This window comes from Cygnus olor, chromosome 13 (assembly GCF_009769625.2).
Source record: "Cygnus olor isolate bCygOlo1 chromosome 13, bCygOlo1.pri.v2, whole genome shotgun sequence".
NCBI lineage: Eukaryota > Metazoa > Chordata > Aves > Anseriformes > Anatidae > Cygnus > Cygnus olor.
Window position 1 is genome coordinate 2,752,812 of NC_049181.1, and position 15,872 is coordinate 2,768,683.

The following is a 15,872-nucleotide window of genomic DNA, read 5'->3' on the forward strand; positions in this document are numbered from 1 at the left end:
GCAGTTACTTGCACGTGGATTGTTTGATATCTTTGCCTGACAGCCCTCATCCTTCCTGTGGCCTAAGAGCAATGGTATGACAGGCTGCTGGGATTGCTCAAATGCAGCCCCCGAAAACTGAAAAAGTTGCCTGAAAAATGCTAAACATAAAACTATGTAGAGTAGCTGCCTGTAAATGTGCGTGCTTGTGCTCTCTGTCCCAGGAGAGCAGTCCTCATGGCTCTGTCTCGTCACGGGGACCTACCTGTCTTCTGTGGTTTCTTTTGGTAGCACTCACATTCTTTAGATGTAACTGCCTAGTTGCTGTAAAAGAAAATACGCTGCAGAGATTACCAGGAAGCCGTATCTGGCATAAGTTAATTAGTAATTTTTATAGAGAAGGATGCTGTAAAACAAGCTCAAAATCCGTGATCCTTGACTTGCTACAGTCAATAACAGTAGCAGAAAGTGCGTTCTGCTGTTAGCAAAATCTGGAAGTAACCATCTGTTGTTACCACACTTGGCTTCAGGATGTCCGTTCTTAACGTCCTGCTTTTCATTCTGTTGCTGGCCGGTGGTTCGCTGAGTGAACAAACATCAGAACGTAAGAAATGGTTGCATTTTTGCTTTATAGCTTGTTAGAAGAGTGATGTTTTTATCAAAGAGCTGGCCAACCTTTGGTAGTGCTTCTATGGTATCGTGATTCCAATGGTATTGTTTCCGAGTAAATTCTCCTTACTGGTTAGGAAGAGATAATTTTTATTTAAGGGAAAACAATGAAAATGTTAAAACCTTTGTGTGATAACTGCTTAACCACGTTTGCTGAAGTTTTTTGTAGTTTTTGAGTTCTGTACTGCCAAGAGTATAGTGATACTTTATAGACACATAGAAGACGACAATGCTTTCACCTACACCTGTTATCGTGTACTTCTGTACATTATGAAGAGCACAACCGTATGAATTACAACAGAAATATTAGCTTGTCTGGTAGGTTTGAACCATTTTAAGTCAACCTGTCAAATGGGATGTATTTTAAACAAATAAGGCAACTGGGTCCTTTCTCAGTAGGAAGAAGTATTCACTGTATGGATTTTAAAAATTCGTACGTTAATTTTATAGAAAGTATTTTTAGAATTTTTTTGAGATGAAAAGAGAGAAAATGATCATTAACTAAGCATGATAGCCAGAATGCGTTGAAAAAATGTTATTTTAAATAAGTTCAGTTTTATGGAAGTATCTCTGATTCTGTTGATGTATGTAGGATTGGTCAGGATTTTTTTAATTGGAAGATTTTCTATATTTTATTTTATTTTTTTACATTTTTAAAGTTGTTATCAGTACTGTGAGGGGCTCAGTGGTGTATTCCTTAATGAAATAGAATATTATGGCCTTGATATCGAAGGGCACACTCTAAAAGCACATCTTCTCATTGTGAAAAGCTATGCAAAATAATATTCAGCCATATTGGTTGTTTGGTTTTTTTTGAGTATCATAGTGGTGCTTGGCCTTGCAATGTACAGCCTTCCAGTTGTCATTCTCTCCCTCAACTTCTCCAGTGGTGTCTATCAATTGATCACTCGGTTGTACATTACAGGTTAAGTTTGCAGATACATCTCCCTAAATCCTAGACTTCACTGGCTTTGTACCAGAACCTCTGAGTCAGCTTGTACCTTCCTGGTATGAGTGATGAGTACAGCATTTAGTCTGAGTCCTACATAGGAAAGAAACAGATAGTAAAGACCGCAGGGTGTGAGTTCCAAGTGTGGTAACTTCTGATGTCTGATTAAGGTTTGCTAATGAGGAAATTATTTTTAGACAGCCGTATGTTTCTGTAGTATTGCAAGCAGTCAACTTCTGGAACATAATTTACAGCCCACAATGTTACACAGTAGAAGAGTTGGAGGAGAACCCATATTAATGCAAAACAAATCCTTTTGTGTAGGAAAATAAGGAAAAATCACAATGCAAAACAAACAAAAAGTTTTGCTTGGGATTATAATTAGAGGGTTTGAGTCTCAGATGGGTTTCATTATTTCTAGTCTTTGCCAACAATCCAGAGATGATACGTAGTGCAATTTACACGTAGCCGCACATAAATAATGCCATAGAAATTATAATAATGTCAGACATACATTTTAGTGGCTAATTGGAAGGTTGAGTGCAAATTCAAAGTAACTTGAGCAGGTAAGCCTTCATTTCTCAAATCATTTCAAAAGTTTAAAGGGGCCAGTCACTGGAAAGTAAGATTTAGTACTCTTTACAGAGTACTTCATATGAAGCTTAAATTTCTGATGTAATTAGAAATACAGCCCACTAACAGTATGTTACTGTATAAATGCATTAAAATATTTGTTTTCTTTTGATTTACAGCCAACTGCATTGCAGTTGAGGACTTTAAAGCCTGCTTGGGTAATACAGACAACTTCTGTCCTACGAATATCTCTTGTCAATGTAAAAATGAAAAACCTTTTTGCAGGTAGGGTGTGGTTTTCTCTTACATGTTTTTTATTTTTTTAATTATATGCCATGTAAATGCAGCTTGTCAAATGCATTGTTAATGAAGAGCTGAATTTAGACCCTGCAGTGGTAATCCATGACAGTAGATGTAGTTCTTGGTTCACAGTCTGCATAAGATTATAAATCTGCTACAAAACATCATATCTGGGGCATGAGTGTAACATTTTCTTTTTTAGAATTTTTTAGAACAATTTCATGGTTTAGATAAGTACTACAATCCTTGAATTCCACGTGCTTGCTATTGTCTCAGATATTGTACTTTAGAACTGAAATAAGTCATAACAGTTTTTTCGAGGTTAATCAAAATTTCTTTAAAGTTTTAAAAAAATCAGATATATAAACATCCTACTCTACTGTTTGCTTTTTTCCTTTAAAAAAAAATCATCATATGAATAGAAGATCTTGTTCACATGTTTGGCATAATTTTTTTATACATATAGTTTGACCCTTAGACTTGTTGCAGGAAATCAACAAGAAAATAACAAGGCAGAATTATGAAGCTCATCTGATTACCTGGTTGAGTCAAAGAAATACAGTCATAATATTCAGTTGTTTATTTATATGCAGCTGACCTCCAGTTTTAGCCAATATATACCAGATCAGATAACTGAGTATTCTGTCTAAATGTTAGTGCAACTCCAACAAGTACAATGCTATGTTCTTGAAACTATAAATACATATTTTAAATCATATCCAGGTCAATATATGCATCACGTATTAATTGTGGTAAGATATCTGTGTATCTGTTCAGGAGATACTGAAGATTTTACATGCTTACAGTTGGCAAAAAGATCTTTGACCGGAATCATGCTGTGACTGGAGTAATACACCCAGTTCTCAGCAAAGTTTATCATCTCAGTTTTACTGCAATGCTAACCTGGATTTGCAGTTCTTGGTTGACCCAGAGACTGGCAGAGTGCATTTGCATCAGATCTAGAATACGAAGGGTAGACATTTTCTCAGATAAGAAACATCTCTAGATGAACGGAAAAAAATACTGAACCCTTTGACCCATGCTGTATTCAATAATTAATAATTAAATAGCAAAATATTTTCCTTTTTGTTACTTATTTTTAAATTAAAATAATGTTTCTAAAATGTTTTTGTTTGCAGATGTGATTACTACAGAGAGGGCTGGAAGGAGTATTGGTACATGGGCCCCAAATGCAACCAGCTTTGGAGCACATTGGATTTAATTTTAGTAACCATTCTTCCTGCAGTAGCACTGGTTTTCCTAGTTATTGTAATATTTCAGTGTGTCCACTGCTGTAAAAGTAAAAAAGCGGGGTAAGTTACTCTGTATGCAGTGAAAAGGGTTTCTATAATCAAAATGGAAGTAAAGCAAAAGAAGTCTGGTATGCTCATTAATTTTTAACCTCTTGATATTTAAATCAACAAACTTGCTATCTAGCATCCTCTACCAAAGTATCCTTATTCTTTGTGCAGTCTAAAACTAAATCAAAGCACCTTAACAGTTATTCAGCTTTTTACCACTGTGTGCACAACCTCACTTAAAGTCATTGTTTCTCTTCTTTAAGGCTAAACAGGCAAGCTTTAAAGATTAATATGTCCATTTACTACTTGAACTCAAGACTGGCAAATCTTTCTTGTTGATTTATTTGCTAGTAAGGCTTGACTTTCTTTCCACAAATTTAAAAATGAAAAGTGAATAAGACCATTAAATATTGGCAAGAGTCTTGCAGATTAAACACTATTCCACTCATTCTTTGGTCCTAAGTATTGGCAATTTGACCTGCTCTTTGCTTTCAACACTTGTCTTTTTTTTCTCTGGAATCTGGCCCAAGTACATACTAAAAAAATATATTATTTTTTTCCCTTCTTTCCTTGTGCCCTGTTAGCATATATCACTGGTACTTCCTCTGTCATTGAAGAATGTAATAATACATAGTCGTTGCCACAGTAAATCTAAACTTATGGTAGGGTTTTTGAACAAATCTGCAGCACAAAAAGATCCAGTTTGACCTGCAAAACTTGCTAATGTTCTAAATGCACGTTTTCCCCCCTACCAGGAAACAGACAAATTCTCCATACCATGAAGCACAGCATAACCCTGCATTTACTCATGAACTGTCTGGTAACCTGGGACATCAGCAGCCACCAAGGGTAAGAGATGTTGTGTGGTGTATATCACGTGTTCCTCATTCTAGTGGAAGTTGGATATGATTTTATGGTTCAGCAGAGTGGTATATTAATAGTATAAAATTATCATCTGGTCAAACTAAAAGTTAATCTGATTTTAAAATCTTCATTTTATTTGCCCAGTACTTGATTTCCAGGATGCATGGAATAAATCTAGTTTGCATAGGAGAAAACAAAGAACTAGGGATTATTTTAAAACCATACCAAATAAATGTTTCCTAAGCTAGTTAGAATACCTGTATTATAAAGGGAGAGAATTTGAATATAAGCTACATGCTCCAGCCTCTTCCCTTGTGTCATCACTGTGCTCTACCAGCTGCCTAGCAAGCTAGTTTCAGCCTTATCAGCTCATGAACTCGGTCACTGCGTGTGGTTTACTGGTACTAGTGCCAGTGTAATGAAAGGGCCAGGAGTGCATAGCCAGAGAGGAAGAATTTGGTACTCTCCAGACTTGAACTGGTTTAAACTGCTTGAAGAGCCACACCTGCAGTTTTATTGGACTGTTTACTCATTATACTTCACCAGAGGAAAGATCGTCTATTCGGTTTCAAGTTCTTCTGCTTGAATGAGAGTTATCAGTAAAGTTCCATGGCTATTTGTGACTGTTAAAACTTTGAGAATTAGATATATTTCTTTCAAATACATTTCATTCCACTTCCAGTTGATTAAGAATTCACAGACTGGATTAAACTGCAATAATGTGACCCTTTTTTCCTTTTCAGGTTGTGAGCAATGCTTTCCAATGACATTTTTGAAGTCTAGGGGGGTTAGTTTAGATGATCAGAAAGATGTGGCTGTAACAAATGTGTTGTTGATCTTTGTCCTTTCTCAGCTGCATAATCTATGAATACGTAGTATTCAGTAAATGGTATGTAACTGCTTAATTTATAAGCACAGCTGGCACAGATCTAGCCATATTTATTTAAAATTCACTGCCTACTGCTGTGTTAGGTTTGGGGCTAGAATATTTAACCATTTCCTGGTGTGTATATTAGAAAGGAAAAACTCCCTAAATCAAATCTGAGATTAAATTACCTGCACCGCCTTTGTAACAGAGTATTTCACTGGGACCTTTGCAACATTCCTGTGAGATAGAGTAGACAGAGTCATTTACAAGATTACAGTGGTAATCTGTGACTGAGCTGGGATTTGGCCTTTGATCCATGAAGGGATGGATGCTGACTCAGGACTAGGCTAACACTGCCATGCAAGGTTTCTTCATTAGGCGAGGTGATCATGAGTTGAACTAGTGGTTAGCACAAAGAAAAGGTGGATAAATACATTCCAAGATCAGAACAGGAAATCTGAAATAAAAACAAAGATGAATGGGAGTATGTTTTTGTGTGTACATTTGCTTCCTCATTCTGTACTTTAAGTGATTATACATAAGATTGTATACTGTCTGAGAATAAGACTTTATAGGCTGTATGAGAAAAGATAATCTAGTATGATAGGTTATTTTCAGTGAAATATATTTGTAAGGTGCTAATATCTTGGAAATGCTCTGGGGAAAAAAAAAATAAGGCATGAGCCTATCTTCACCAGCAGATGGTGCTGTTTATTTTTTAAATAATTCTGGATTTCATATAACTAATGCTGTCACTTTCAAAGTGTAAATGAGATGAAATCCTGCACATTTTGTTCAGGGAAGAAACACTATCGTAAAAAAAACCTGCTTTGAGTAAGGGCTGCAGTACTTTCTACTTCCTTGTGCTCCGGACAGCAAGCTGTAGCCCAGAGGCACATGGTATGTTTCTGCCTGCCTCATCTCCTTGCTAGATGTGGTGGTCAGGAAAAAGTGAACTGCCGACAAGGCAGGCAAGTGCACATACTGTCCTGTAGTCTGAGGAGCCTTCGCCAAAGCTGCCTGAGGGAGGCCCAAGAGTAAACTGAAATCTGTATCTGACAGATTCAGCTCCTGCAGATGAACTACCCTGAATATTGCGCTCTCCTGAGGTTACCATGTTTTGAAAATTATCTCAGGTCATTGTATTTCTAAACAAAGATACCTTTAGCAAATGAATATATTTACTAGTTTTATGAACAGTATTGAATAGGTACTTTGTTTCTTCATGTTTTCCTTCTTTGTCTAGCAATATGTCTTGGAAGACAGAAGCCAGTTTAAATTAAACAGCAATATTGAATTGATTTTAATTATCAATCACTGTATTCAGTTTAATTTTGGACTCTGTGTTGCATAAATCTGAGGTAAATCCACTGCTATTTTTGGAATGTTGTCTTTTTGATATCTTTAATCATAAGAGACTCAAAAGAACTTGCAGGCCTCAATAAGACCCTTAATACCTAGTTCACTTACTTGCACAGAGACTTACCTGGGTATTTCTTGGTTATGTCTCAGAGGTACGTTTTCCACATTACCAAAATACTTAAAGGTCTTTCTTCTACCGAGTCTTTTAGATAAATTGAATTTATACATATTAAAATGTGTCTATAACAAACAATGCATTTTGTAACTGATAAACAGATAGGTTTATACATCTTTTTCCACCAAAAACAATTGCTAACATACTGTACCTGGTGAGCTATTTTTATTATTTATTGCCATTTTTCACTTTGTAACCACCTAATCCCTTACATACAGGATGCCTGGATTGGACAAATGCCAAAAGCTGTACTGAGAAGACAAGATTTTGATGATTTCCCAACCTCAAGTCAATCAGATAAGTATAGGTATGCTGTTATTTTTCTGTCTTTTTTTGTTGTTGTTCATTTTCCGTTATACTTTGGTTTGAAGACCGCGAATTACTTTGTAGTTTTGCCAGTGGTACACAACTGACAAAGATCCAGTAAAATGGCTAAGTGTTTGACTAGGTTATTCATGTTATTTTGTAGCTAGAGTCTGCAATGGAAAGAAGTTATTTTTTTCTGATTTTTTTTTTCTTTATTCTCTTCTACCTTGCATCATTCAAACAGTGTTGTTGCAAGATTTCTAGGACTATTTCATATATTACTACTAAGTGTGTACTGGCACACCTGAGTAAATTTATCAGCTTGCAAGTAAGACTTCAACTTACCTTCATTTTATGTAGTGTTTTTAAAGTATGCTGCCTAAAGTCTGTTTTCCTAATGTCACACAGAAATGAAAAAGTCAGTGTGAATTTCTCTTCTTTCTGAAGCTAAATTCTAAAATACTGATTTATGCAAAGGCTTGTATGGTTTTCCTCTAACAATTACAAATGTATTCATTTTCATTATTTTTTAGGAAATGGTTTCCTTAGCTTTGCTTCTTTGCTTTAATCCCCCACAATAACACCAGCCAACAACCCACAACTTTTGCAGTGAACTTGTTTAGCATGGAGCAACTAAACGAGAGCAGAACATTCTTCTCATAAGTAGCAGGGTCCTACTGTAGAAACAGACTGGAGCTTTCTGATATTTAGTCCATCAGGCCTATTTTTTTTAAATTTATTTTTTAATATAAACATTGAAAATTTGGAAGGTCTACCTCTCACGATTAGCTGATTATATATTATGGCACTGTTCAGTGTAAGTGTTTTTTAAAAGCAAAACAGAGAATATGTTGCATTGTTTAACTCACTTTTATCAGTGTTTGTGAGGTGAATGGTCTGAGGGTAAAAGGAACTTAAAAGACAGAACAATTAGATATTAGATGTCTTGTGATTGCCTTGATATGTCACGCATACAGTTACTAAGCAGTATTATTTTTATCTTCATGTTACACAAATACTTTATCTAATTGACCTTATATTATTACACCTGTTTTACCTCTTTTTTTTTTTCTTTTGCATAGCCCTGTGTATTCTCAGCCCTCGAGGAGACCAGACTATGCTTCCAACCAGCGACCTCAACAATATGACAAATTTGTCTATTCAGGCAACAATACACCGTATGCACAGGGGAGACAGTATCAGGTACATACCGAAAGTATACTTATATATCATATAATCTTCTGTGTTGGTACTGAGAACAAATCATCATAACTAAAATTGTTAGTATTTGTGTCACCAAGTAAAGATGTGAGCTAATAAAAGGCCTAAAAATGCCTTTCGCTATACAAGTATTTTCTTCTGGGATACATGTCTGCTAATTCCATTCTAGACTGGCTAAATTTTACAACAGAATAGAACGGTTTCTTTAGAAGGCACCTTCAAAGATCACTGAGTCCAACTGCCTGACTGCCTCAGGGCTACCCAAAAGGTAGAACCAATTACTGAGGGCATTACCCAATTGCCTTTTGGATACTGCCTGGCACGGGGCATCAGCCAGCTCGCTAGGAAGCCTCTGCCAGTGTCTGACTGCCCTCATGGTAAAGAAATTTTTCCTAATGTCCAGTCTGAACCTCCTTTGGTGCAGCTTTGTGCTGTTACCTTGTCCTCTATAATAGGTTACCAAAGATTTGATAATTTTCTGAGTCATTTACATCTAGGTGTTACTACTCATATAAAGAGGTTTTTCACCAAACCGAGGGATGGTTTCCCAAGACAGACCCTAGAGAACAGAGAGTAGTCAAGATATCCCTGCAGCTCTGACAGGAGCTATTGGAATTCTGTGTTATAACTCACTGTACAGTAAAGGAAATGTAAATATCTGACTTAAAAAATAAGTGGCTAAAAGCTGTGTGCCCATTTTACCAATGCTGTTCCTTTTTCATGCCACCATGTCTTGTGATTTCATTGAAATAATGTGAAAGACCAAGATGTTAGTTTCCAGCCATGCTGAAAATGTCTGTAATGGCAATATATAAAGGTGCTAACTGTCTTGTAACAATTGTCTTGTTACTTTTACTGACAGTGTAAACATTTTAAAATTAAAAAGGTTTTCTGAACTCTGTACTAAATAAAGTTGTAACTAAATTTCCACTGATGTGTGAAAAATACAAGTGAATAATTCTATTAGTACTTTCTTCTTACAAAGCACCTTTCCTTTCAGACTCCAAAGTTCCTGATCCCATCCTCCCACCACCACTAAATAATTCAAACTTATTGAAGCTTCATGAAAAGTTGCTATTACATGTTTAATGTACAAGCAGTATGATGTACAGAGAAATGAAGTTCTTTATTCTGGAACTTATGAACTCATTTATATAACTAAGTGTTCTAGTGGGCTTTTTTTCCCCTAAAAATCGAATGATTGGTAGACAGATTCATTTATTGTAAGTCATTTCCATGCCTAAAAAAATCCACCTTATCAAAATTGCTAAAAGCATTAGTCAGCTACCAACCTCTTTCTGGCATGGATCTTGATAAAACAGTAGTTTGTGATTAGAATTGATTATGTAAATAAACCTTTGAGGTTATTTCTGTACAGGAGGTGTACATATAATTGAACTAAGTTATCAATAAAAAAATACATATTTTTCTTCCTAATGGAGTTTTAAAAAGACAGTTGGTAAAGGAAAAGCTTATCATAAAAAGAAAAATATAAACATTTTACAAAAAGAAAACTCAGCAGTTCTGAAAGGCATCTGTTACAACTGCAGAAGAGGGCCTTTAGCGTCAGTGGAAAATGAATTAAAAAGGAGTTGTCATGTCCTTTGACTGTCCTTAATTAAGGTGAGAATATTACCTGCGTCTTGTATGTGTAAATCAGTAGCCAGTCATGCATTATATCAGAGACTGTAACCTTGTTTACCCCTCTTGGAATACCCATCTGTGATGTACTTTTTTTTTTTCCTGTGAAAGTCATGTAATATCTACAGAATTTTTCTATCCCAAAAAATATTTTTGTAAGTGTTCCAAGAAGTGTGTGTGTATGTGTATTTTAGAGTCCTATATTCCTCATTGTTTGCAGTTAATTCAATGGAAAAATGAGGAAGGAAAGAAAATGCAGGACTTTCTTGCTAGAAGAGTAGTGTGAGGCTATGGATTATTTTCAAAGGGTCGGTAGAGGATCAGAAGAAATCAAAGTGGCCATGTCTGGCCATATTTTGTCTTCCACAATACTCCCGTGACTTCTTTGGCCCTCGTAAATGTTGGAGAAACCTTTAGTTTAAAAACAAAATCAAACCACAATAGCAACAAAATGTATTGCTGCTGCTTTTCTGCCTGCTGAAATGTTTTTAAATATTTCAAAAACCTCTTTCAGTATGTGCACACGAAGTGTTTGTGTACACAAATATATTGTTATTTGCATAAAAGTAATCTTCCAAAGCTATTGGTGAGTACACATTTGTAAAAACTGCGTATGTTCAGGTACTAGTAAAAGAAATGTAGGTTGATTTAGATGCAAAATTTTTAATATCAAGCATAACAGGAAGTGTATGTCATGCTAACAGTTTAATATTAATCTCTTTCCAGAGATACTAATACCCGTGCTCCCTACTTCTGAAGTGTCTCAGCGTGCTGTGATCAATGAATGGACAATCCAAATGCTGAGAGATCAGTAAGACCTTGTGTGCTCTGTTACACAGAGAAAGTAATAGCTGTTAGAAAGCACTAGAAGTTATTGCAAAAAAAAAAAAAGTATAGAAGACAATTACAAAACAAAACATATTTCTGAAATTACCATCCCATTTGTTTGCTTTATATTTGATGACAGTTTAGCTTTCTGAATACCTGATTTTACAGTTTACACAGCTGTTTCTACGTATTGCTTAAATTGTTGCACATCTGTCTGGACCCATGTTCTTATGTGATTAATTGTGTCCTGTGCCTAAATGACAAGAAGTACCTGTCACCTTTCTTCAGAAGAAATTCATGGGAAAAAAGGAAGACTCAAAAATTCAATATGAGAAATGACAAATACGTATGCTAATCATCATTCTTCCTTTATTGCTTCCCAGGAGGGCTTAAATGCATCTTAAAAGGAAAGTGGGGGGAGCTGCATCTTTTCTTACTTTTCAAGACGGTTTGTCAAAGATAGCTTCTACCGGGCACAGGTTTTGCTTCTTGGTGTCTGTTTGGCTTATCCATTTATTTGTGATGTTTGCCCCACTCTTTCATGATCTCTGTCCGTATGCTGGTGAACAATGGTTTCTAGTCTAATGCTTTTACTAGAACCATGAATTTCTCTGACTAAAATTAGGAAGATTCTCCAGGGCACTGTAGCACACAGAGCCTGCTGTTCCCTGACAGTATTTCTTTGTTTTTCCCCGAAGGAGCCAATATGTAAGGAAGAAAAACAACAAATTACATACAAGTTTGAACTGTGTAGTAAAGTCTGTATTCTTGTGTACTCCAATAACGCAAGGAATTAGGTAGAAGGGAGGGCTCTGTTCTCAGGCACAGCCACCTAGGCCCACTGACACTGGCAGCATTGTGCAAGCGCAACCAAGGCACTTTGCTTCCCAGTGTCTCAAGATGCATCAAATTGACTAACTATTGACTGACGCAGCAAACAGCCTGTGAACCCATTCCATTCTCCCTTGTTTCTTCATAATTTTGTCTTCCTTAGTCATCTTGTTGATCCAAACAGCTCAAATGTTTTGCCTTTAAAAATGCAGTTTGTCTTTGTAACTTGCTTTGTGAATAATGAAAATAAATGAAGCTATGGAAAATTGACTACCTTACCACTAACTAACAAATAAAAGATACTGAAGTCCTGGATATTTTTCCCATTTTCCAAAAAGTTTCAATCATATTATAATTAATGATTCTTAATGTTAGTTGATATGTGAAACTGTAAGACAAAAACAGAATCTTAAGGTGTTCAGAAACATGCAAATACTGGCATTTCATATTTATAAATCAGAATTCCCTCCCTGCAAGCAGCTTCGTGGCGTAACTGCACCCTGGCACTTTCCATGCTCTCCACAACTCTCAGCAATTGCCCAGACTGTATTGGCTTTCCTATGCAAGTATGGTTGTGGAGTCTGAATAGGTTTCTGGCTTCTCTCATTTTGCTTTTTGTTCCTTGCAAGAATTTAGTGAGTAAGTACAGCTTCCTACTGGGGAAAAAAAAAGGAGGGGCGTCTCCAAAGCTGACAGTTTTTCTTGGCTCTGTAAGGTAGGTGCCATCTTGGCTGGTGTTCTTTAAATCTCCAGCCACAACTGCTTTTTTTATTATTTTACTTTCTTTAAGTTTCTGTTTCTTCTCCAGTGTAACAGCTATCTGAAGTGTCACCAATGTTATTTTTGCTACTGCAAGAAACTGGTAGGCATTTAAGTCTGGACCTAGAATGTATTGAGGGCAGATTTGCCAGCTGTTAAATCACGTAATTATAGGGTCATTTTTCATGGTGAGCTGAAAATGCACGCACCAAAATTCATTGAAAAGAAACCAGAGATTTTCTGAATGTGAACTGCTTGTAAACCTGCATTACAGTGTCCTCTGGGGTTGCACACAGCCCTGAACAATGCATTTACACATCAGCATTAACAATTTTGTTGCTGATTAAAGCACAGAAAAAAAAATAATTATTCATACTAGTAACATCTGTACAGCCACTTTGAAGCAGCATCTTGTCTCACCAAAGGATGAAACATGGAAGAATGCCATTGCTTTTACTGGTCTCACCCACTTCTTTCTATAGGCATGTTCAGTGGAAGTATCCTACCGTCACCCAGTTCCTCTTCAGTTTCTATCAGGAATAAGTGAAAATAGTTCTCTGTTATCTTCTGAATCATAACAGAAATTGTGGTGCTAACACATCTGTTTAGATCTTAGGCTATCAGTTTATTATAGCCCCAGAAATCAGGTCTCAATGTGTCTGAATTTTTTGCATGAATGAATTCTTTTCATCGCTTCTTAGCCTCCGGTAGTGCCGTAATTTAAAGAACTCATTGTTATTGACCTCTAGCTCCATTCACCAAGCTGTAAGTGACTGTAGAATTTAATGTAAGAGTGTCTAGTTTGATATCCCACCCCTCCTTTGAAAAGGAGTAGGGTAAAGAGATCAGACAGTCCTGTCACATGTACTTGGTGCTGGCAAGAGAGATCTGGAAGGTAGGCACTCGTGCTGCTTGAGAATAAAGTTTCACAGAAAACAAAGCTTTCCTGCTCAGACTTCTCTGCTCATTACTCTCAGGCAGATCAAGAGTTGCAGGACATTAGCCAAGGGGACAGGCACTTCTCCTGATACACTTAACCGCTTGTGATCAGATCATCAATCTTAACATCAGGCGGTGGTATGTGAAAGAGAAGTGTGAAGAAACTGCTTGAAATACTCTGGTGTCACTAATAGCAACAATGATAATTTTAAGGAATACCTTTTTGGTTATGTCATCTGTAAAGCATTATGCTTTGGATGTTTGTCTCTTACCTGGAGAGCAGAGAAGCTCTGCAATTCCTTAAAACCTGTGTGTTTGAGCTGAAGGGCAAGGAGCAATTCTGGTGTTTCTGCTAGTTGTCATGGTTATGATGTGCTACTTCCCTGTCAGGTATAAATATTTTAAATTGCTGTATGATGTGGTGATTTGGCCTTTGCGCATTCTTTCTGATTCAGTGCAGTGACTTTTGTTATTTGGATACCTGCAGTCCTGGTACCTCGGGTTGGGTTGGGTTTGGTTTGGTGTGGTGGTGTTGGTTTTGTTTTGGTTTGTTTCATTCTGTACTTCTGACCGCTGCTTTGGATTGCTTTTCTTTGTAATTGCTACCTTGCTCTGCACATTCACATGTTGGGTCTGATGATGTGTGCTGTGTCACGCTGTTGGCAGTAGCCTTGTTGCTACTTTACGCTCATTCTACTTTTGAGATTTCCCTTGATATTATTCCAGAAGAGAGAATACAGCACAGATAGGATTTTGTTGAAGAAAGATAATTATCTTTCTTTTTCTGCTCTTCTGATTGAATCACCTTGTAAGATTCACTCACTTCCACAAGAATTCAGTCTTGCAAATACCCATTCATTTTTCCCCTCATTCCTAATTGTGTTGATCAGTTTGAAATAATTTTCTCATCAGAATGTCTACCTTTTACTAGAGCATCTATAACATCTAGAGCATCTACAAGATCTACAATAATTCTTAATTACTGTATTTACTTTGGTGTTTGGAATGTTATGGCCAGCAGCTTTACTCCATTACTCTGCTGCTTGTGTCTTAAAAGAAGGAAAATGTGGGGGGTAGGAAGTGGGGTGTGTGAAACACAGAAGTCTTCAAGCTGAATACTTAAGTGAAAGTCCATGAATAAGAATTCTGTGAGATTTCCAGAAGGAAAAAAAAATACATATATATATATAACTCTATGTAACTGCAAATTATAGTTATATAGTGCAAAATGAAATTTACTTGCACGATTGAGGTGTCTAAACGTGGGTGACTTGTACCATTTTTGATGCTCAGTAGCACTGAATCTGGTGTCGTGCTGCTGTTTATAGAAGAGGCAGGACCTTCTGAAGGTTCCTTCGTTGTATCTGCCATATCCATTTCAGACATCCTGTTAGACATTTAGGTAACTGAATCCCACCGTCCGTGAACAAAATTAATTTGAAATGTAACTGTAAAGGCAAAACTTTATAAAACAAAGGTTCATTTCTGTGAGTTATCTATATTTCAGCCAGGTGAAGAGAAAAGTTGTTTTTGTATCCCTAACGATGTTTGAAATTCGACCATGCAGTACACAGAACAATTCAACAAAGTTTATGCACCAATCTAACAAGTCAGTTTCTGAACCAGAGTTGTGTGTGTGCTGGAATACTCTTAGCTTTGAGCAGGTTTAGAAGACTTAACGTGTACAACCCGTTGGTTGTAGCAGAGAGTACACCTGATAGGCTTCTCCGGAAGTCCAAAATTGTGTATGTTTACACCTGTAAGTGTAAATTAGCCATTTTTAGGTGGTGAATAATTTTACTAATGTTGTTACTGAGATACATTCATGCTAGCGTGATCCCCATGGGTATTCTGAGAATGTTTAGTTTTGCTTCATCTGCTTGCAAAGTGAGTGAATTAAGTCAAAAAAACTAAGAATAGCTACACGGGAGTTGACACCACATCATTCACGTTGGTGCAGATCTCCACAATGTGGTTGTTGGGAGAAAACGTTTCCCAGTGCTTCTGAGTCAGTGCAGCACGTACTTTGTAGTTATAGGGTGTAAGGTTTGGAGAGACGGGATTACATCACGTTGTATCGAAAATCCGATTTCTTAATTTTTTGTTCTTTTTTGAATACTTGATTAAGAGATGAAGTATGAGGGTTTAGCATATACATTATGTGCGTAGGTAATGACTATATCAATCATTAGTAGATTTCATCAATTTAATTGTTAATAGAGAGCTGTAAATGGTAAATACTTAGGACCTGCACTTTGTTAGGGATCAATATTAACTCCCTAGAACAATATTTTTTCTTCTTTGCTG

At 36.5% G+C, this 15,872-nt stretch overlaps 2 protein-coding genes across 7 annotated transcripts in view; both read left to right on the forward strand.

Annotated features, from left to right (window-relative positions):
* The first annotated feature begins 136 nt into the window (after positions 1-136).
* Positions 137-14,729, forward strand: LOC121077347. 2 transcript variants are annotated; one of them, XM_040572553.1, is made up of 7 exons: positions 137-583; positions 2,350-2,455; positions 3,610-3,783; positions 4,527-4,620; positions 7,259-7,347; positions 8,429-8,549; positions 10,935-14,729. In XM_040572553.1, the coding sequence occupies exons 1-7, from the start codon at positions 511-513 to the stop codon at positions 10,941-10,943; spliced, it is 666 nt and encodes a 221-aa protein (XP_040428487.1). In that variant the 5' UTR covers positions 137-510; the 3' UTR covers positions 10,944-14,729. The 2 variants fall into 2 exon arrangements, with proteins under 2 accessions (XP_040428487.1, XP_040428488.1); XM_040572554.1 differs by lacking the exons at positions 7,259-7,347; positions 8,429-8,549; positions 10,935-14,729 and adding an exon at positions 6,750-7,234.
* ZNF711 (zinc finger protein 711) overlaps positions 10,938-15,872 on the forward strand; it is a 40,648-nt gene continuing 35,713 nt past the window's right edge. For all 5 annotated transcript variants that reach the window (XR_005823989.1, XR_005823990.1, XM_040572541.1 and 2 more), the window contains exon 1: positions 10,938-11,019. The gene's annotated coding sequence lies outside the window, so the exon portion shown is untranslated. The remainder of the gene's footprint in view (positions 11,020-15,872) is intronic.